Source organism: Maylandia zebra, linkage group LG12 (genome assembly GCF_041146795.1).
Source record: "Maylandia zebra isolate NMK-2024a linkage group LG12, Mzebra_GT3a, whole genome shotgun sequence".
Classification (NCBI taxonomy): Eukaryota; Metazoa; Chordata; class Actinopteri; order Cichliformes; family Cichlidae; genus Maylandia; species Maylandia zebra.
In genome coordinates, this window is record NC_135178.1 from 22,012,605 (window position 1) to 22,034,146 (window position 21,542).

Sequence of the window (21,542 nt, forward strand, 5' to 3'; positions counted from 1 at the left end):
CCTTAGCTTTTTGAACACATACTCTCGCCATACTTGTTCATGGAAAATTGTGTTTAAGTGCGTGTGAATCCTGCAATACATCTGGCCCTATTTAAATAATTTAATTCTCATACAGCCCATGGATGAGTGAACTCCGCTCCCTGTCAATGTAAAGGCATTTAAGTGCACATTTAATCCCTGAGATATCTTAGCCTTCTAGGACCTGGCGTCCACATATGTGGACATCACATTTTGGGTTGTCTAGACCACAGTACTAACTTTTGCTCTACAAGGGCCTGATATCCACTTACGAGGACATTATACTGCCACTGTTCTATCAAAATTATAAACAAATATCCTCATATGTGCATCTCATTTTTGTCAGAAACAAAAATCAGGTAAAAAAAAAAAAAAAAAAATCTGCCAATTCTTTGTTTTTACATTCATCAGGTCCCAATCAACCCAAATATCAAAGAGAAATTAAAAATGCATGCCATGGAAGCATTCGGGTCTTAGGAGGTTAATATAAGATAAAGAAGTGCAGTTTCAACTGCACATCTCAGTTTTCTACATGATTAATGTGTAAAATTACTGATGAAAATCTTCTTGTTTTGCTGGAAATTTCTGCAGTGGATGGTAAATAGATTTGTGCACTTTAACCTCATGGTCTGCTCTCTCCTTTTTCTTAGTCGAGTGCATCTTGGATGTCAACTTTGTGGTGCTGCAGGGGGAAGCTCAGAGCAGTGGAGCTAAAGTCTTTGCCTTCATTTGTGTTCTCATCATCCTCTCTGTGGGTGGAGTGCTCTTTCTCATCTTCAATGCTCGGTCTAAATCCCGTGCCGCGACACCCAAAACCAGAGCTGGAGGGTACCAGAAACTGAGCACCAAGGAAAACACTGCACCACAACCTGCCAGCTCTTCATTTGGGGAGTACAACGACAGAATTATTGACGGTGACGATGACGAAGAAGAGGAAGATGATGATATTGTGTACATGACACAAGATGGAACGGTGTATAAGAAGTTCAAGTATGGGCTCTTGGATCAAGATGACATTGAACTAGAGTATGATGATGAGAGCTACTCATATAGATGAAGAGAGCGGACAGGGATGGTTCTCCGTTTGATGTTTATTTTGCAACTTTGTTGTGCAATGCCTTTTTTTGTAAAAGTAGAAACCGATCAGTCATGTTAATTTAATCCTTTTTAAAAAAAAAACAATTTGTATTCCTTTAGAAAATATTTAATTTCTAACAGTTAATTAGCTGGTGGGGCAAAGCTATGTGTAATTATAATAAAAGACAAGCCTGGGAAAGGAATTATGGGTATAATCAACATTTTTTTGCTACATATTGAAAATTTGAACCATCATTGTTTCCTGTTTTCATATCTACACAGAGTCGTTTAATATTTTGGTGAAAATTATTTGGTTCTTTCAAGTTTGATAAACAGTGGGAAATAATGTTGTGGTGAAACAAAATGTTATTTATCTTTTTATGCTGAGAAGTGGCCTGTTGCATACATGTAAAAATATAATAAACATTTAGAAACCGATCAGTATAGGATTTTTAAGACAGACACCTTTATTTGGTGATTTAAAAATCAGATGTCAGCCAATATTTTTTTTCCTTTCAGATACATGAAACAAAAACAGACTTCCCTATCTAAGATAACATGCGCAGTTTAAAAATAATCTACTTTGCCCTCTACCCGACTCTGCTCGGATCAGCTTGTTGTTGAATTTAAAATGCCTTTTGCCAGCAGGGGAGTTGCAGTGTGCCCTGTACAAACCATGCATTGAACTACTAACACTGGTGTTTCTCCCATCTCTTCTTCATTTTTTAAATTTTAATTTATCAACCATTATAAATGCCGACACTGAGCTATCGGCAAATGGCTAATAATAGCTGATAAATTGGCTCTGCTATAATAAAGATACTCTGCAAACCTGCATGGGTCATCTAAATTAGGCTTGCTTCTTAAGTCACTATAAATGTGATTCAAGACAAATTTAGCTGGATTCCTTTAGGGGAGGTTAGTGTTGTCTCGTCAGTACTATTTAATACAAGTCACCTATATTAAATTTCAAGTGTTAATTTAGTTGGAAAATAGAAATAGAACAATAATTAAATTATGTTAATGTTTGCAGGATTCAGCTTTGTCAGCAAAAGCTAAAACTAAACATCTTTGCATTTCACACACAATACTATATTTAATAGCACATACATGTAATATGCTTCTCTGCTTTGGCAACATGGGATTTTAAGCAGTCTTTAATTAGTGCTGAAATATCACCATTTTACTGTGTGAATCAGGTTAGAGGAATTCTTAGACTAGTGTGATTTGTGACCCTGTGAGGGTCACTTTGGATCTTTTCAGAACGATTTACAGTTGTTGTTTCCTTGTTTAGGCTACATTAAAATCTACCATGTCTGTGCAGGTGTTCAGACCTCCACACAACAGAGCAGAAAGATTCACAAGTGATCTTCCCACACTTTTTCTTAAAATATTTTTCTTACAGTTTGACTTTATTGTGACTTTAACGTAGCAGCTTGTTTGGTCTCGCTGAGATAACAAATCTTGTTCAGTCACTGAATGTGAAGTGAAAAGAGTTGGGATTTTTTTTTTTTTGTTCTTTATGTTAAATGTGCTGTGAATGGTTGTTTCATAATAAAGCTGGATTAAAATAAAATTCAGTTCAGGGTTCATGTGGTTAAAGAATGGCGACAATGGAGGATGTCAAGATTGCACACACTCACCAGCCACTTTATTAAGCCTTTTAATCTTGAAAATATGTTTCAGAACCGATTTAATCTGAATTAACATGTATATCTGTGCATATTTGTAAAAGCTAATACGAGTTCAGTAACAAAATTCAGGTTGTATCAGCCAAAGATGTAATGTGGCAAAAAGTATTAACAGGTCAGACAGCTACATATTGTTTAATGTGGGTTTCTTGTTTTCATCATTTTTGAAAATGCGTTGAATGTATATAAAGCTTTAAAAAGGAAAGAGAAGAAAATAACTTTGATACAATTGAATTAAAATGATTTGATTTAATGAAACATGGATGAAAATAAAGGTGGATACGCTTTAATGAACTCTACATCAAGTATCTGTGGTCCCTGTGTAAACTAGACTAAATAACTGCAACATGTGAGACTAAAACACCAGACCGCCCTGCAGTAATTAGACGGGGGAGAAAAAAAAAAATTATCGATATCACTATATCTTTGATAGGCTTGATAAAGCAGCACAATTAATTAGTTCAGTCCTTTGCACGCATTAGAAATGGAACAACTAAAAGGCATCTCACCAGCAAAAACAGCTGAGTGTACAACAAATGTCTTTTTTTAACTCTAAATAACATTTTAATATGTCTCATGTAACACAAGAGTTTCGTTAGCTTCATAGCATAATTGCCTAAGTCATTTGACTAAGTCAATGACTTAGGCACTTATGCTATGAAGCTAACGGTTTATAAGAGCTGAAATCACATCAGCAGGCTTCCATCATCAGAGCTTCGAATGAAAGTAAACACTTCATTGTAAAAGCCAAACAGGTACAGTCTCGCACACACACACCTAACACCAGCCAGGGCTTTGACAACGGTTTCTGAATGTAAATATATTAAATGCTGACCGATGCAGATACTAAGAATAGTGTGCTAGTTTGATCTGTTCAAATTCTCATAAATTGGTGTTAAACACTTCCACTTGTACTAAAAAGATCTTTTAGCATCTCCACCTGCCAGTGTTTTTCTATCTGGAACAAAGCCATCGACACTGAAATGAAAAGGCTAAAGGGAGTAACAAATTCCCAACGTGCTTAAAGCCCTTTTCAGCCTTAGTGTTCATCTATAATTAACTGCTGATTAAAAGGACCGGTCACTGACAAGACAGTTAAGTGATACCTAAATCAAGATAAAATAAAAATAAAGATTAATAAAAGCCTTTGCTTAAAACATTTTAGGTAAACATATCATTCAATAAATAACCATCTTAACCATTTTCTTCCTGCGTCAAAACAAAACTGAATTTCTGGCCAAGTGTATAAGTTTTAGGGCAGTGTCCTTTTACGTTCTCCTTTCCTGAAGAGGGACATGTAAGGAGAAAACAAGAAAACTGAAGACTTTCAAAAAGCCTCAGATTGCACAATGTGTGTTATGTTGCAGATAATAATGCCCAGACCTTCTCTTTAACCATCGCTGAAGCAGAAAAAAAGAAAAGTCATGTATTTCCAACCAAAATAAATAGTGATCAGACACTTAATAGTCTATTCGTACCTTTTACACACAATATTTTACAACTGCCTCTGCAGTGGTTGCAATTACCTTAATCCCAAGGTCTGTTTTTAGTGCCTTCTCTAGTAAACGATTCCAAAATATACAGCAGGACCGTTGAGAGGCAGACATAATCAGTCTGTGTGACAAAACCAGGCAGGAAGCTTAACAGCTCTTTACAAAGAGACACCAACAACAAAAGAAAAACAGAATAAAAAAAGAAAAGAAAAAAGGATTGCTTATGATTAGGTCCATGTGCATGCATTGTGACAGCGAGGCTGAGCATTTACATAAACCTTTGTCTAATTCTGGTCTGTGTGAGTGTATCCACAGCACTGCTGTCCTAGCCAGCTGTTAGTGACCGTTCATAATAGTCTGTGACGTGGACGGGCTGGGCGTGGTGGGCAGGACTGAAGAGGAGTTGGCCGTGCTGGTGAAGAAGTTGTCATCTTTCAGCTTGTGATGCTCTGGCAGCTCCAGCTTCATCTTGGCCTCCTCAATATCACTGTTGATTGCCGCAATGAGGGCTTCTGTCAGGACGGAGGCAAAGGTGAGAAAAGTGTTATGAGAGTCGCACAAAAAAAAGGGATGATGGAAATGTATTCCTTAATACTGAGCAAAACTTTAAAAGGGCATTACTGGCATCACACTACATCACTTCTGTGTTGAGATGAGTGTAACTAAAAGGCATACCGAGTGAGTTAAAGCTTCTTTCTGGGCGGATGTAGCCCACAAGGACCACACTGAGAACTTCTCCATAAAAGTCTTCTTTGAATTTGTGTATCACATGAGTCTCCTATAACCAAAAATGCATAAAGTTAGATAAGAGCCATAATTGACTGAATTGCTTTTTTGTATTAGAAAAATGTTACAATGTTGCATTCGCGGCTATCCTGCATCTGGGGAAAAGAAGTGACTTGCAAAATAAAAAGCCAATCAATGCCAGCGTGTGGAGGACACGCCATATCCAGACTGCTTTGCTGGACAAAATGATTTGAAGAATTTGATGTTTTTAAATTAGTGCTGACAGAAATCAGTTTTTAGTCCAGATGTTGGGCTTTTTGGCATACATCAGGGTTCTCTCACAGTTTCCCAGCCACCCTTCCACTGAGCCCATTTCTGTTGAGGCTTCAGTGAACAGTTGATGCATCAACTAAAGGTCCAAACTCAAGGTTCTGCGTCAGGTGTTTGTAGATTTTTTTCCCCCCTATTTTAAATACGGTTCATCTGCTATTCTGTTTGTTCTCCACTTGTACAAAGATACAAAAATACTATTTTGTTTGTTAATCTGTTTTTGTTGGAATTATTTTATAGATTTTACAACAAAATGGGAACAAATATTAACAAAGTGTCAGAAGATACAATTTAAAACAGAGTCTTTGCTAAACTGTGTGTTGCGTTTACACATCACACTGGTTAATTTCTTCAGTTGTTTTTTTTAATGCTTTGATGACTCATAAGTCAGTTGTAAGTGGCTTAAACAAAAACATTCCTCTGAAAGTGGGGCCTGACAATGAGTGAAAAAGCAGGCAACGTTTGAAAGACCTGCAGAAAACTTAACATTTAGAAGATTATAAGAAAGTCAGAGTCCTTGAAAGCAAAAATACTGAGTGACAAATGATGGCAAAAGACTTTTGCACAGTACTGAAAACTCAATGTAAAACACATACAAACAGTAGTGGACAGTGTCAATGTGAAAATGACCTTTGGTGGAAAAAGTAAATACTGGTGAAGAAAAAAAAAAAAAAAGGACAAATCAGTAATAAGAATGTCTACAAGCCATCTGCAATCCAGATGAAAAACAAACAGAAACAACAAAACACAGTTTAAACTAAAACTGTCAAAATGATTTTATGCACAACATTATTAGAAATATTAAAAACAGACACAGGCGGAAAAAAAGGCAAGTTCACAAAGAAACGAATGCATGGCACTTTCTAGACTCGAAACAACCTCACACTAAGTATAAAAATAGAGGGGATAACCCATATAATTGACCACAAAAAGCATTTTAACAGTCCAAGCCTTTAGGGCTTTCAGTCTGTAGTGCACATAAGCTATATCTGTCTCTCTGTAACAATAATCGGTCTGAATCTACACTTTTGAGAGGAGGTAACATTTCTACACATTGAAAGGGAAGGGAACCCACAAGACAGACAGCTGCATTAAAATGCCTAAACACTGGAGCTCTCGTGTCCATTTCTTACGCTCCTGTTATCTTCAGAAATCCTTATTTTTAAATCTGCTTAGTTTTACCTGCATATGCTAGCCACATGGCCATTTTAACAAGTAGAATACAGTTCTCTTTTCTACAGGAGATTCTGTTTTTTTATTTAAACTTCTTCCCACTGTGAGGATGCAAAAAAGTATCCTTTTTTGATATACAATGGGCACGATTGAGACAGGGGAAATTCCCATCTGGTAAACTAGACAAAAATTAAATAAATGAATTGCTGAGGAGATTTATGAGAATCCACCCTGACTAACACGTCTCAAATTGTTGACATGGTCATTAGCAAAAATAAGTATGTCGCTAGATGGAATAGACCAGTGTTCTTTAAAACCAGGCACATTGCGCGCGCGTATATATATTACACACACACACACACACACACACACACACACACACACACACACACACACACACACACACACACACACACACACACACACACACACACACACACACACACACACACACACACATATTCACCCACGGCTTAGTCAGATGACTTTTTAAAGAAGTTCACATATTCAGCTTAAATACATTTGTGTGAAATCTAATTTTCCTCCCAAAGCTGTAGAATCGATGGACACTTATAACTAGATCATAATTAGCTTAGCCCTTTACTATCAAAGACATCTTTTGTGGCCACAACACTATGGCATTTAAGTGCTTACCATGGATTTCTTGGTATTTTTGTAGTAAGGGTTCCAGCCGATGCTCATCACCATTTTGTAGACATCGCCATTACCCACACAAGCCCAGCCGTAGTAGATCCCTGTGCTGATATCTGCTGGAAGATTGTCCACCACGGAGTCTTGGAAGTTTGCTGTAGGTCAGAGGGAAACATCAGATGATGGGAATAAAAAGGATGCTGTGGAAGAAGTTAGTGATTTTCTCAAAATTACTTCAAACTAGAAGAAGACTTTTTATTTAACTGAAGCGTTCAACTGCTTTTTATGATAATGAAGGCCAGAAATGTTTGCAGAAAGCATTTGATTAATCTGTTAACTTCAGTGTATTCAAAACTGGTACTGTGAAACGAGACAAACTGCTTGAGAAACTTCTGTGGAGGACAAAAAAAATATACATGAAAGACATTTATTACAAACAAACTGCATCCAATATCCTATGCAAGTTTGATTTTAAGCCAAAAATCTTGCAAAATGCTCAAGGCCATATAAACTCATGTGTTTTGGTTTTGTCCGTGACTGCACGCTGCCCAGAGCTCCATTCTGATCTCTTAGAGTAAAGCCCACAGTTCATTCATTTGGCCATTTCTTACAGCAAAAAAAAAAAATGCTGAACGCTGCCTGGTCAACAGGTGTTTAAAATGCAGTCCTTCAGAATCAGAATCAGAATACTTTATTGATCCCTGGGGGAAATTATTTTTTGTTACAGTGCTCCATTTTAAACCAACATTAAGACAAGACAGACAATACGCTAACTAAGAATAGTACAATATATACATATATATACATACATACATACATACATAAGTCACTTATAAATAAATATTTGGAAAAGAAACATGTGTAGTTGTAGCAGCAAACAGTGTGTTAAGTGGATGCGTTGTACTTATTAGTTGTTTTCAAAGCTATTGGACTGATACTGGTTAAGTGTAAAGATCTTAAACCCTAAACTTATAGGTGGTGTAAAACAAAAACTGAGCTTATTTCGAAAAGTACACGTGAGGATAAATGAAGTAATTAAAAGCTGTGAATCATCGTGACATTGTGGTAAAAAACTAAACGATATTTACGTAAAAGGTGCAGAGCAGTTCAGTCGTGTGTAAAGGGGCAGTACAAAGAACAGTTGGACTAACAGAGTAACTGATCACACGTGCTATAACGCACATGTATTATATAAAATCAGACCACTAATGTTAACTTTGTCTACGGTTGTTTCCAACTACTAATTCCAACTACGTTATTTGCGTAAATCGGTGTTTAGTTAAGCTTAATTAAAAGCCCTGCAAACAAATGGTAAAATAGTCAACTCACCTGTGGGAATACCGAGTTCTTTGCTTCCCCTTCCAAATCCTCGAACGACCTCTCCCCGACAGAAGTACGGCAGGCTCTTCATGACTAGAGTCTGGGACAGAAGCTGTGTCTCTTGAATGAGCGCTACAGAATGACCTCGAACGACACACGGAAGTCCGGCTAGCTAAACAGACAGTACTACACGGTTATCTAACGCACTCTTTTTGCCCAAATTTTGCCCCTGTAGAGTTCAAAGTTCACATTAGTCTTTAGCTATTATGCTGTCCTCCTCGAGTAGGTTAAGGTTGAACCGTGAAAGTTCACTTACTATGCTATCAGCGCTAATAACTGTTAGCCTTACTGGAAACGAATAATTCCTAAAGCGGTTTTCTCCAAAAGTGCTGCTTACACCAGATCTGACAGACAGAAGTCTCCGCTTCAGACAGATCCACTCTCCGTATGACTGAGAAAACGAAGTACAGATCCTCACAGGTAGCCGGTTATATTACGTGTGTTGCACCATCACATATCTGCGTCACCAACGCTTCGTCTGATGTCACTGACCGCGTGACCAAAGACGGACGAGTAGCCATGTGCTGCCTTCAGGTGCTGTAGGAATTATAGCGATTACAGATACTCTGGCAAAGGAGTTGAGGAGATGTACGGACAGCTCGATTAGTTTTTAATCAGGAGGGTTGACTTGGCAGTCTTTTCTTTTATACTAATGCCACTAGTCAAAACTACATGAATTTGAGTTTGCTGGTTTGGGATGGCAGGTAATGAGCAACCACATGTTTATACATAAAAGCTGTACTATGGTTTTCCATGTCCATTTTTTATACTCCTGTTAGTATTATGTTACAGATATATATTGGGGATGGACACAAGAGGAAAAACCCAAAGAACAACACTGGTCCGGCCGGGTTGACTCAAACAATGATTTTAATGGTCACACGAGTGGGAGATGGACACCGTACGCAGACAGCCTCAGATCTCGCCTCAAAAACCACATTTCCATAGTTTTATGAAATCAGGGTATTAGAACGCCCCTTCATGCGTAAGACAGGTGCAATACAATCAATGTTGACAGTTTATTTAACACAGAAAAGAACATTCGCTCCTTCCCGAGGACAGGCACTGACTCCCACCTGTCTCCTGGAGCCAACTGTCCCCCTGCGGAGACACAACATTGCAGCTACAAGGATTTCCAAAGTGATTAAGGTGATCAGTGTGTAATGCTCTGAATCAAGTATGTAATATTAAATGAATATTGTTTAATCAACTGCCACTACTTAAAACATAACAAAAGATATAACTGAATACAGAATCACAAAGAATAACATTATATCAGTGTTGTGTAAGCGCGTGGGGCCTTCTATGCTCGAAGCCTTTCCCCTCCATAGATCAGCCAGACATTCGCGCTGACTGTAGCTTTTAACCCTTATTAACTTGAGCACAACTCTATAATGAGCAACAAACTGCAATATGTGTGAGATGATCATGGTTACACCTGCAATGAAAGATCATATGATTATTCTGGTACCTGTAAATAGAAGATTAACCTAAGGTTATAACAATCACTGTAATGTAAAGGTTAATGTAAGGTCAAAAGCTTCAATAAATGTTTAATGCAAAGCTGATTATATGATTCTGATGAACTAATAATGCAGATACTAAAATAACAGAAAAACATCCCCTTTTTATCCCACAGGAGGTTGACCCCAGGTATTAACACTTATCCAAAAAAAACCCTCCCACCTGATTTGTGAATATTATACAAGTGACATATTTCTTTATTTACAGGCATATTTTTTTTAATGTTTCATTGGGAAAGATCAGCTCAAAGTGTTGAAAGTGTTGCCATATGTCCTGCTCCACCCTCACGTACGTCTCTGTCACTCCTGACTTCCTCCTGCAGTATCACAATTCTTCACTTGGCACCCTACCATATGCTTTCTGTCGATCGACAATGACACAGTTCCAGTTTCTTCTAACCTTCTCTGCACTTCTCCATCAACACTCTAAAAGCAAACATCACATCTGTAGAGCTCTCTGCATGAAGCCATACTGTCGCTCACTGATCATCACCTCTCGTCTTAGCCTAGCTTCAGGAACTCTTTCCCACAGCTTGATGGTATGGCTTATGAACTTTATTCCTCTGTAGTTATTACAGCACTGCAGATTATCTGAGTTCTTGAAAAATCTGTACCAGCAAGCATTTTCTCCACTCCTCAGGCATCTTCTGATAGTCTGGATAAAAAGTCTGCTACCTTCTCTCCAAGGTCATTATAGTTACTATATATATAACTAAAGTAAAACCCGAAATAGGTGTGGAAAAACATTTTATTTAACTGAACTAAAAATAAAAAGGGTTAGGTTAGTTCTTTTATATTTTAAACCAATTGTCTTTAAGGTCTGAGTTTTGTCACTGTCCTTTGCTGAATGAAACAGACCACAAGAGGGCAGCTCGAGGCCATTCCCTTACCAAACAGGGCCTGTGTAGACCTAACAGTTTTGTAATCTGAAATTTAAAATCTAGCAGTATGCTGTTGGGTAATTAATTTTGAAAAATCTGATTAAATATTTCAATATGAAATACATTTAAATTCCAAAATGCATGCAATGGATAGATCCTATAACCAATACAGACCTGTGTGTGTCTTTAAGCAAAACAAATGCAAAAAACGACAAATAAGGAAAGAGTAAAATTTTAGGAAGATGATATAAAAGAGAGTCCAGCACAGAGGGCAGCACGGTGGCACGGTGGTTAGCACTGTTGCCGCACAGCAAGAAGGTCCTGAGTTCAATTCCACCATCAGGCCGGGGTCTTTCTGTGTGGAGTTTGCGTGGGTTCCCTCCGGGTACTCCGGCTTCCTCCCACCGTCCAAAGACATGCGGGGGATAGGTTAATTGGATAATCCAAATTGCCACTATGTGTGAGTGAAAGTGGTTGTCTGTCTCTGTGTGTTGGCCCCTGCGACAGACTGGTGACCTGTCCAGGGTGTACCCCGCCTCTCGCCCTATGACAGCTGGGATAGGCTCCAGCACCCCCCGCGACCCTGAAAAGGATAAGCGAATGGATGGATGGATATAAAACATTTAAAACATCTTTACGCCTTTGAAATGGCGAGATGATGGTGGTGGTCTAATAGGAAATTTATTTATTTTTGTGATAAAACGTTAAAAGGACACCCCGCCTGCCCCCAACAGTTTTTAGAGCGGAGCCATGCCATGAAATAATTCCAAAGTAATCAATGAAATCCTAAAATGGATTCTGGCAAATGGGAAGACTGTGTAATTCTGCCATTAATGAGATGATGACAGACTGGAAACTTCTGTGGTAACCTACTAAGGTTTTTAGACATGTACAGTGAAGGGGAGAAAAAGGTCTACCATGTATGATTTTGATCAGTCTCTCCCATTGCGGTGGAGAATTTTTTCTTCAGTTAGATACCCAGGTCCTGTGGCTATTAGACCAAACGGGAACTTGAATTGAATTTGTGGGTTTGTGGCCAAATGACCAGTTAAACTTTGTGACAAACTTTGTGTGAGTATGAACATAATTCCTGGTTTTGTTTTTTGTTGTTTTTTCTTTTCTTTGTTTATTTCATGATGGCATTAAGGTGTCAAAGGGATCTGATTTCAGTGTTTGAGGTTTATCACAGGTGATCACATCCCTATTACCATCTCCATTAACAGCTATAGTAGGGAGGAGTTTTCTCACACAGGACAAGCTCCCTGACTGGAGGTCATTGACCATTCCCATCTGGAAGGGTCATGAGCAGAGATTGGCAGTAACGCGTTAATGTAATCCGATTACTTTTTTCAAGTAACGAGTAAAGTAAGGGATTACTATTGCAAAAATCTCTATGTTCAGTGGATAATATATCGAGTGCGGGAGAGAGAATGAGCGTGCAGTGTTTAAAGCGTGGGAAAAACTGAGCTTATTTTGAGTTTGATTCCGTAAAAAGTGACAAAAACATTAGTGTCCGTTGTGCGTGGGAAGAAAACTTCTTTTTACAGCGAAAAAAACCCCTAAACATCCAAGCAAGCACAGAGTGCGCAATGACGTAATGGGAAATTCACAGAGAAACTCGCGGATTCTTCAACTGACCGCTGCGACACACCTGCACCAGGGCAAACCTCCGCCTACCACACTCCTACTTTACAGGTGAAAATATATGGCGTTATTTTTGTGCCACTATTCTGAGCACACGTAAAAAAAAATTGAGCGCACGTAAAAAAAGTTTGCAGGTGCAAGTGTTGCATTTTGAGGAGAAATTTATTTTGAGCGAAGAAAAGCTGAATTTGAGTGAACAAAATTCATTCCTGCGTGCAAAAAATGTATTTCAGTGTTTGCTATTATCCATACACACCAATGACTGTATAAAACATTGATACACACACACACAATAGCAGCCCCTCTCGCTCGCAATGTGTTGCTCGCGCTCTCAACATTTCTGCCCGTGCGCACTCACCTCTTTCTCTACATAGTTATATTTGTGCCACAAAACCAGCCAATCACAGACTTGGATGCAAAAAAATCTGATTGGCTATTCTGGTCTCCAATCAGCTCGAAATGACGAAATGCAATATCCCAGACTCCATTTCGTCCAAAACTCAAATGAGGGAGTGGCGGAGGAACACAGAGTGGCGGAGTTTGAAATATTACTCTTTCTGGGTCACAAAATAAACTTTTAAGATATTTTCATGCGAGAATGGTGTTGTGTAAACTTCTAATATCTGCTCGATTTATCAAGACATCACATATTTGCATAAGTGCTCTAACGTTTTGAATGTTGCATATAATTATATTTTTGCTTGATGCATAAAGTTAAAAGATTAAAACTAATAAAACAAGTTTTAAAAAGAGACGTTTCCATTTGATTACATTTTGTATGATGGATTATGCAGAAAAAGTAGAATTGGGCTGAAAGATCAATTGCTTTATCAACTATTCAGGTTGTAAATCGTGTTTTTAAAAAGTAACTAAGTAATTAATTACTTTTGAAAATAAGTAATCAATAAAGTAATGGGTTTACTTTTTTGGGGGAAGTAATCAGTAATTATTTATTGATTATTTTTTTCAAGTAACTTGACCAACACTGGTCATGAGGAGAACAAATCAGGGAGTGCAAAGTCAAAAGCATGGCTCTTTACCTGCGTCATTATTCAACTAATCAGATAGATGCACATTCTCATATAAAACTTTGTGTAAAGCTAAGATAGATTACTCTCTTTTTGGGAAGTTGGCTGCAGCTAACTGCTTGCAGACTGTGGCTGTCTAAACAGAAGAGATCATGTAAATGCTCATTTTGGATCATCCAGTGCTTTAATATATCCACCAAAAGATGAAGTGTTTCGACAGGTGATTTCTAAAGGTGTATAAATGATCACGCTAACACAAGCAAGGAGCTTTATGACAGCACTCTCTGAGATGAAAGGACAACATATATATATATATATATATATATATATATATATATATATATATATATATATATATATATATATATATATTAGGGGTGCAACGATACACAAAATTCACAGTTCGGTTCGGTTCGATACTTTGGTGTCACGGTTCGATATTTTTTCGATACAAAAAAAAATGTTCATGCCTTTTTAATTTGTCATTTATTAAAATTATAAATATATATTTTAACTCAAAAGTACAGTTTTAAAATTTAACCCTAACCCTTGTGCGTGTTTTTTATTTTGACAGCGAATGCGCACCTGCGGACCACTTATGTGCAGCCCTGGTTATTTAGCTCATCATATCGCAGCCACAGAAATTCTTTTGTCCATGGAACCATAAAGCTGCACTTTCTTTTTGCCTTATAGTCTGATTTGTCATAACTTTTCCGTTTTGCGGTAAGCTTTTCTTTGGCTGTCACTTCTTCACCCTGACCTGTGTTATTTGGCTCAGCAGAACTGAAATATAAATCCTGCTGCTTTTACACACGCACTCACATAAGCTCAGCGATTCTCTGCGCGATCAACCTCTCACATGTTTAAGCTTGCTGCGGGAGATTTCACTTGTCATGTTTGCGTAGTAAGCTAACGATTAATAAGACAATGTCAGAGGAATTGGTGCACAAATTATCATCACTCACCAATCAGTGCTGTCGCTCTCTATACACAGTTCACGCGATTGCAAAGTGAAAGCAAAAAACAAGCGCAAATTCAAACGCAATTTCAATATGTCACATATTGACAGTGGCTCACCGATGCCAATGACATAATTACCCAGCTACATTTCCGAAAGAATGCAAAAGCATTGACATATATTTTTCCTTCCTACGATAGGCCGACGGGCAGGGCAGAGATAGATTTTGGTAGCCCGACTGGAAAAATCTCTAGCCCCAGGACGTCGGGCTAGCGATTTTGCGAGCCCTGTATCTGATTGAGGAATCACTCATCTTTGGAAAAGAGAGTTTATTACAGAGAAATGTCTCTTTCCAAAATAAAAGCTATACTATCCGCTTCTTCTGGGCTATATTCTCAGCAGCATATTAAACATATCAGGTCCCCATAAGGAGAATCCTGTGCTAACGGCTGTCTAAATGACTCGGCTAAAGTTTGTAGCATGCATGCTTGTTGTTTTTGTCTTTGCACTAGGATGATGTCGGCCTAAATGTGCAGTCATATTCGTTGTGTTCCCACTAGTGCTTTCAGGTTAACCTCATTAAAATGACCTTAACGCCACAACACGGCAAATCTCCGTTAACGAGCTACCCCTGATAGCCCTGTGCATGGAGCTAGACAGCCAACACGTTAACGAGCTAACTGCGCTAACACGCTAGCTCCCACCCATGTAATTGAGCATTGCGTGGCACATCCAACATACTGTTTTACTTTAGTCCATGACTCGCTTACCTTCAGGGTCATACGTCACATGAAAACCAAAATAATTCCAAACGCCAGATCTGAATGAGGGTGGGGGAGGTTCAATTTGCCATGTTGCAAGGAGAGCTTAACTTCTGTCACGCTAGCTTGCCCTGTGCTCTTCCTTCTGACTATGCTGTCTGTGTGGAGCGCTCAGTGGATCTGCGCTCGACAGTGCAGCCTAGGCGGAGTAATCGAACGCAGATTCACTGAGCGCTCCACACAGACAGCATCGTCAGAAGGAAAGTTGATAAAATAAATTACAAATGTTGTATTGTTCGATACATATGCGTACCGAACCGAAAGCACTGTATCGAACGGTTCAATATCGATACGAATATCGTTGCACCCCTAATATATATATATATAGACAGACAGCATCGTCAGAAGGAAGAGCGCAGGGCAAGCTAGCGAGACAGAAGTTAAGCTCTCCTTGCAACATGGACCTCCCCCACCCTCATTCAGATCTGGCGTTTGGAATTATTTTGGTTTTCATGTGACGTATGACCCTGAAGGTAAGCGAGTCATGCACTAAAGTAAAACAGTATGTTGGATGTGCCATGCAATGCTCAATTACATGGGTGGGAACTAGTGTGTTAGCGCAGTTAGCTCGTTAACGTGTTGGCCGTCTAGCCCCATGCACGGGGCGATCGGCGGTAGCTCGTTAACGGAGATTTGCCGTGTTGTGGCGTTAAGGTCATTTCAACGAGATTAACCTGAAAGCACTAGTGGGAACACAACGAATATGACTGCACATTTACGCCGACATCATCCTAGTGCAAAGACAAGTGGAAGCAGAAAAAAAACAAGCAAGCATGCTACTAACTTTAGCCGAGTCATTTAGACAGCTGTTAGCACATGATTCTCCTTATATGTTTAATATGCTGCTGAGAATATAGCCCAGAAGAAGCGGATAGTATAGCTTTTATTTCGGAAAGAGACATTTCTCTGTAATAAACTCTCTTTTCCAAAGATGAGTGATTCCTCAATCAGATACAGGGCTCGCAATATCGCTAGCCCGACGTCCCGGGGCTAGATATATCTATATATATATCTAAATATATATATAGGTATGTATATGTATACACACACACACATATGCACCCCAATTTTTCCAATTATTTATTGAAATTCAAGTCATTCAAGTCCAATGAATAACTTGAAAAAAGGTCAGTGGTGAACTGCCCCCACTCTGTTTGCATAAAAGCAGTGGTTGAGCATACTGTGGTATCACACCTTTGTGATCACAATTTACAATAAAAAAATGGAAAAATTGGGGTGTTCTAAATATGTCATTTAATTTGATAATGTTATTATCTAAAGTACTACTTTTGAAGAGTATCAGCAAAAACATTTTAATTAAATCCTTTTTATCTTTAGTTGCAGAACTTTGAGCATCTACTGCGAGCTATCTACGCACCTCAAAATATTTATTGTGTCCATGTGGACAAAAAAGCACCGGCCTCAGTCTTTGCTGCCATGAATGCCATTACTTCCTGTTTCCCAAATGTGTTCATGGTCAGCAAGACTGTGGATGTGGTCTACGCTGGATGGACACGTGTACAGGCTGATCTTAACTGCATGGCTGATCTCTATAACACCAGTACAACATGGAAATACTTCATCAACCTCTGTGGTCAGGATTTCCCTCTAAAAACTAACTTGGAAATTGTGCAAGCTTTGCGTTCACTGAAAGGAGGTAACAGTTTGGAGTCTGAAGAAATGCCTCAAGGAAAGAAGAAGAGGGTGATGAATGTTTACCAAGTAGTTGATGGACAAATCCAGGTACTTCTTTGGATATTTCTTGTAATGTATGATGTAGCTATTATCCAGAGGTGTGGACTCGAGTCACATGACTTGGACTCGAGTCAGACTCGAGTCATTAATTTTATGACTTTAGACTTGACTTGAAAAAATGTTCTAAGACTTGTGACTTGACTTAACATGCATATTATATAGAGATTGAAAATGTGACGTCATTCACGGGTAGAACCGCAAAGGATTCTGGGAACTCGTGGCAAGAGGTACTAGCGCACGCAGGCTTTCAATTGAAATCAGTTACACAGCGATAAAAAGAAACACAAAAATGTCAAGAAGCCGTTGTATTATTAACTGCAATAGCCGGTCGCATGACAGCCACGGGAAGCCGACGGGTAAAGAGATCGGTTGTTATCGGATTACGTCGTTGAAGAGAAATTGTTCGAGCCATGTTTCCGAAGTAACAAAGAGGCGACTGGATTGCAGCCATTCAAAGATCAAATATAACGTCCCAGAACACTCCAGCTCACAGGTTAGTCTGCTCCAAGCATTTCCACAAAGGTCAGTCTGCTGTTGTAGTTAATGCGTCATTTTCATAACATAATTGGTGATATAGGTTACAAGCAAGTCTGGCGCTGAACAGAAATTGTCGCGCTATGCTCCTTTGTTTATTGTGCATAAATAGTGAATTGTCCTGACACAATATTGTGTTTCGCTTCTGTTATTATGGTACATTGACAAAAACATATACTTTTATTCACAGGGTAAAACAGTTGTTTTGTATCACTAATTGCCCAGTGCGATTACAGCATACAATATTATTGTCACTGCTACATTTCTGTGATGCTACCAGAAATTATTTCCACTACTAATTAATTACCATTGAGCTCAAAGGTCCTATTAATAAACGGTTAACGAATGTGTATTTATGACGACGATTTGTGAGACTGGTAAACTTATGATACGTACGATGGTCTTTACTTTCTACACGGTGCATTTCAAGGTCCTGTACCCATCCGTCGGTAAACTGTACCTGGGCTTGTTGCAGTGACCTGAAGTTACTAAACTTCACGAGTGTATGCACTCACTCCAAGAAGCGTATAATTATAAATATGCATATAAATATGCTACGATGAGATAGCTGACTTCATCTAACTAGCAAATGTTTTCCAGGCTACGTTGGTGATGCAGTTTTTTTTAATGTGTATGATATTTTTGTCATGCGATTTAAAAGCCGGTCCTACAAGCGCATCCAAGAACAACATGCAGCTTATCTCAGAACTGTTGGTGAAAACTATTCTTGGAGCTAGGTTTAATTGAGCTGCATTTTATAGAGGTGCAATTTCACAATTTGTGTATATTTTCTAAGTTCACTATTTTGTCATGTGTTGAGAAAAACACAGATTTAAAAATTACATGGTCTAATATTTACATTTAGCATATAACTGCAACATGCTTTTTTCGTTTTTTTTTTAAAGACTCGAAAGGACTTGAAATTCAAAATTTCAGACTTGTGACTTTACTTGGACTTTTACACCAGTGACTTGAGACTCGACTCTGACTTGCCTGACATTACTTGAGACTTGACTTGAGACTTGAGGATAAAGACTTGAGACTTACTTGAGACTTGCAAAACAATGACTTGGTCCCACCTCTGCTATTATCAATAGAATATGCACTCACTCAAAGATAATTATAAATATGAGCGTGGTGAAGTTGGGCAGCACGCTAACGTATTTTGTCCCTCTGTGTGCTCATAAGGGTCTGACACTTTCACTGGTTTGATTTTTTTCCTCGTATCTTTTCTTTGACTTTTCATTAAGTCTGTCTTTGTACGGACCGGCATTGTTCTCCTTCGTTTTGTACATACCTTTTTGGGGGGCAAAGAAAAAGCAAGAATTTATTGGAACCGAAGAATGAACGTTTTGCGGTGCTGCAAATGCTTGCATTTGATGCAGGTACTTGGATTGTTTTGCCACGAGTTACCGGCATGCAATGCGCGAAAGTCACGTAGTCTGTCAATCTCTATAGTCTTTGCATTTGTAAAAACCTTCAATTCAGATTGACTTACCATCATATTGTGTGTGAATGTGTGCGTGAATGGGTGGATGACTGGATATGTAAAGCGCTTTGGGGTCCTTAGGGACTAGTAAAGCGCTATATAAATACAGGCCATTTACCATATTAACTTTTCAATTGTCCCAGCCAACAGGAAAAACAAAGGATCCAGCTCCCTTTAATCTGCCCATACTATCAGGAAATGCCTACATTGTGGTCAACCGAGGTTACATTCGCAGTGTGTTGGAAGACGAGCGAATACAGGCCCTCATTGAGTGGGCCAAAGACACCTACAGTCCTGATGAGTTTCTGTGGGCAACAATACAACGAATGCCTGGTGTTCCTGGCTCATCGTGGCCCAACAGTAAATTCGATATTACTGACATGAATGCAATTGTACGGCTCGTGAAGTCGCAGTGGCACGAGGGGTCAGAGCGTTCCTTGCAAGCAGTATACCCAGAATGTAAAGGCCATCATGTCAGATCAATATGTGTGTATGGTGCTGGAGACCTGCAGTGGTTGATTGAACAGCATCACCTTTTTGCCAATAAGTTTGATGCAGACAGAGATCCCATTGCTGTCTACTGCTTGGAGAAATATCTGAGACACAAGGCACTGACTGAGTTAGTTTAGGTGAAGTGTTTATTATCTATTATAAATTAATATTAAAAAACTATAAACCCAACCTAACTATAAACATATTCTTTCAATGTTCATTTTAAATTAGCATGCCATTATGTATATTTATATATACTGTAAGCAGACTATCATTGCCATTTTACCATGGCATGTGAGAGGTTCATAACCGAAATCCCAAAAAACTAATTTAAGCATTCCACCTGAGAAAATATTTTAATCCATTTAGTTTATTAGTGCTATTCAAAATTATTTTGGTTTTGGCTGTGATTATAGTTAAGGAAAAAACACAAGGAAAACTTGCAAGAAAGTTGATTGCAGTCTATGTAGAAAAAAAGGCTGGGTGAATTATTTAATTTCCAGAAAAACTACAGCCTTAAACATAAGTCAAACTCACCTCAGTACATGTGACCAAAAATACTCTGAACTATGTGCCTCTGTAGCTTGCATAGGTACAAACAGAAAATATGTACAGTATCAAGATATTCTGTTCAATTACATTCAGTTTTATTTACATAGCATTACCGCAAAAGTTGCAATATTAGAAAGACAACCCCCTATGAGCAAGCACTGGCAACACCAGGAAGGAAAAACTCCTTTTTAACAGGAAGAAATAGAAACAGGCTTAGGGAGGCCTAGCCATCTTCTGTGTTCTGTTAGCACATTCTTTTGTTTGTGTGTGTGCGCGTGTGTGTCACAGTAATTTCAAAGTAAAGTCATGAAACATTTTAGAATTCATTTTAAAATCTTTGTACTGACTAGAGATGGCACGATACCATTTTTTTATGTCCGATACCGATATTATAAATTTGGATATCGGTCGATACCGATATGAATCCGATATAGTGTGTTTTTTAATCATTAAAACTGTTTTTTAATATCTTGCTGCATTTTGTATAAGTTCAAACTCAAGTTTATAAAAAACACACTAAAGCTATTCTGTTATACCTGTATGCAAAAAATACACTGCACCCAAAATATTTCATAGTTCAGCAAAACTGATCAATCTAATAAACTTAAACCATCCTCCCTATTCTGGTATTTTAAAGAGTAAGCAACCTAACTAATAGCGTTGCAAACTCCCAGCAAAAAAAAAATTAAAAAAAGGGAACCACCCCCCACCTCATGATGCTTAATCGACGTAATCAACTTTAATTTGATGCAGGGTGAAAAAAAATGCACAGAAATGAATTATTTTTCAAGAATAATTAAATAGATTCAACATCTTTCTTCAACAAAATTGCAGACTGCACAGATGGTACCTTCCCAAAGGAAAAAGTACTGTAGCGGGTCAGGGCTGTTCGGGGTTCTGTTTTTACAGTTATGTTTTGTTTATGTTACCATAGTGACGGGTGACGCCCTCTCGCTGCGACGGTGTGTCCTTCCGGGGTCAGAGGGCGCCCTGCGTGTTGTTGTTGTTGTTGCTGTGCTGTGCTGTGCTGTTGCCGCGCTGAGCAGTTAGCTAGTGGCAGTGTTCTCCTGGCAGATGTAAATAAATGGCTGTGCTCCCTGGCTAAGAGGGCGAGGGAGCAAGACCGAACGGAATTCTGTCTCCTCCTTTTATGAGCTCGCCACAGTACTATAGCTTACTAGGGTATATTAGACTTAATAGTTACTACACTGAACAAAAATATAAACGCAACACCTTTGTTACTGCTCCCATTCCCCATGGGATGGACGTAGAGACCTAAAATTCATTCCAGATACACAATATAACCATCCCTCCCAAACAGTGGTC

General features: G+C 38.6%; 3 protein-coding genes across 3 annotated transcripts in view; 2 read left to right on the forward strand and 1 right to left on the reverse strand.

Moving 5' to 3' along the window:
• Positions 1-3,085, forward strand: part of pcsk5b (proprotein convertase subtilisin/kexin type 5b) — a 90,539-nt gene extending 87,454 nt beyond the window's left edge. Inside the window, exon 37 of the mRNA XM_076890895.1 lies at positions 669-3,085. Within this exon, the coding sequence (XP_076747010.1) occupies positions 669-1,075 (407 nt within the window). The 3' untranslated portion in view covers positions 1,076-3,085. The remainder of the gene's footprint in view (positions 1-668) is intronic.
• Positions 3,016-9,028, reverse strand: rfk (riboflavin kinase). Its single transcript, XM_004544694.6, has 5 exons — positions 8,877-9,028; positions 8,489-8,579; positions 7,163-7,314; positions 4,955-5,057; positions 3,016-4,791 (listed from the first exon to the last, which is right to left on the reverse strand). Exons 2-5 carry the CDS (start codon positions 8,568-8,570, stop codon positions 4,616-4,618), a joined length of 513 nt encoding a protein of 170 aa, XP_004544751.1. The 5' UTR covers positions 8,571-8,579; positions 8,877-9,028; the 3' UTR covers positions 3,016-4,615.
• A 7,631-nt stretch (positions 9,029-16,659) lies between these two features.
• Positions 16,660-19,801, forward strand: LOC112435648 (beta-1,3-galactosyl-O-glycosyl-glycoprotein beta-1,6-N-acetylglucosaminyltransferase-like). Its single transcript, XM_076890521.1, has 3 exons — positions 16,660-16,674; positions 16,733-17,137; positions 19,316-19,801. The coding sequence occupies exons 1-3, from the start codon at positions 16,660-16,662 to the stop codon at positions 19,799-19,801; spliced, it is 906 nt and encodes a 301-aa protein (XP_076746636.1).
• Positions 19,802-21,542: the final 1,741 nt, after the last annotated feature.

Bases quoted from the DNA above. Each gene is read 5' to 3' on its own strand.
- rfk (XM_004544694.6), bottom strand. From the start codon at position 8,570: ATGAAGAGCCTGCCGTACTTCTGTCGGGGAGAGGTCGTTCGAGGATTT. The intron at 7,315-8,488 runs GTGAGTTGACTA...TCTGACCTACAG, and splicing joins AGAACTCGGTATTCCCACAG to CAAACTTCCAAGACTCCGTG. The intron at 4,792-4,954 runs GTATGCCTTTTA...CCGTCCTGACAG, and splicing joins AAGAAGCTTTAACTCACTCG to AAGCCCTCATTGCGGCAATC.
- LOC112435648 (XM_076890521.1), top strand. The intron at 17,138-19,315 runs GTACTTCTTTGG...CAATTGTCCCAG, and splicing joins TAGTTGATGGACAAATCCAG to CCAACAGGAAAAACAAAGGA.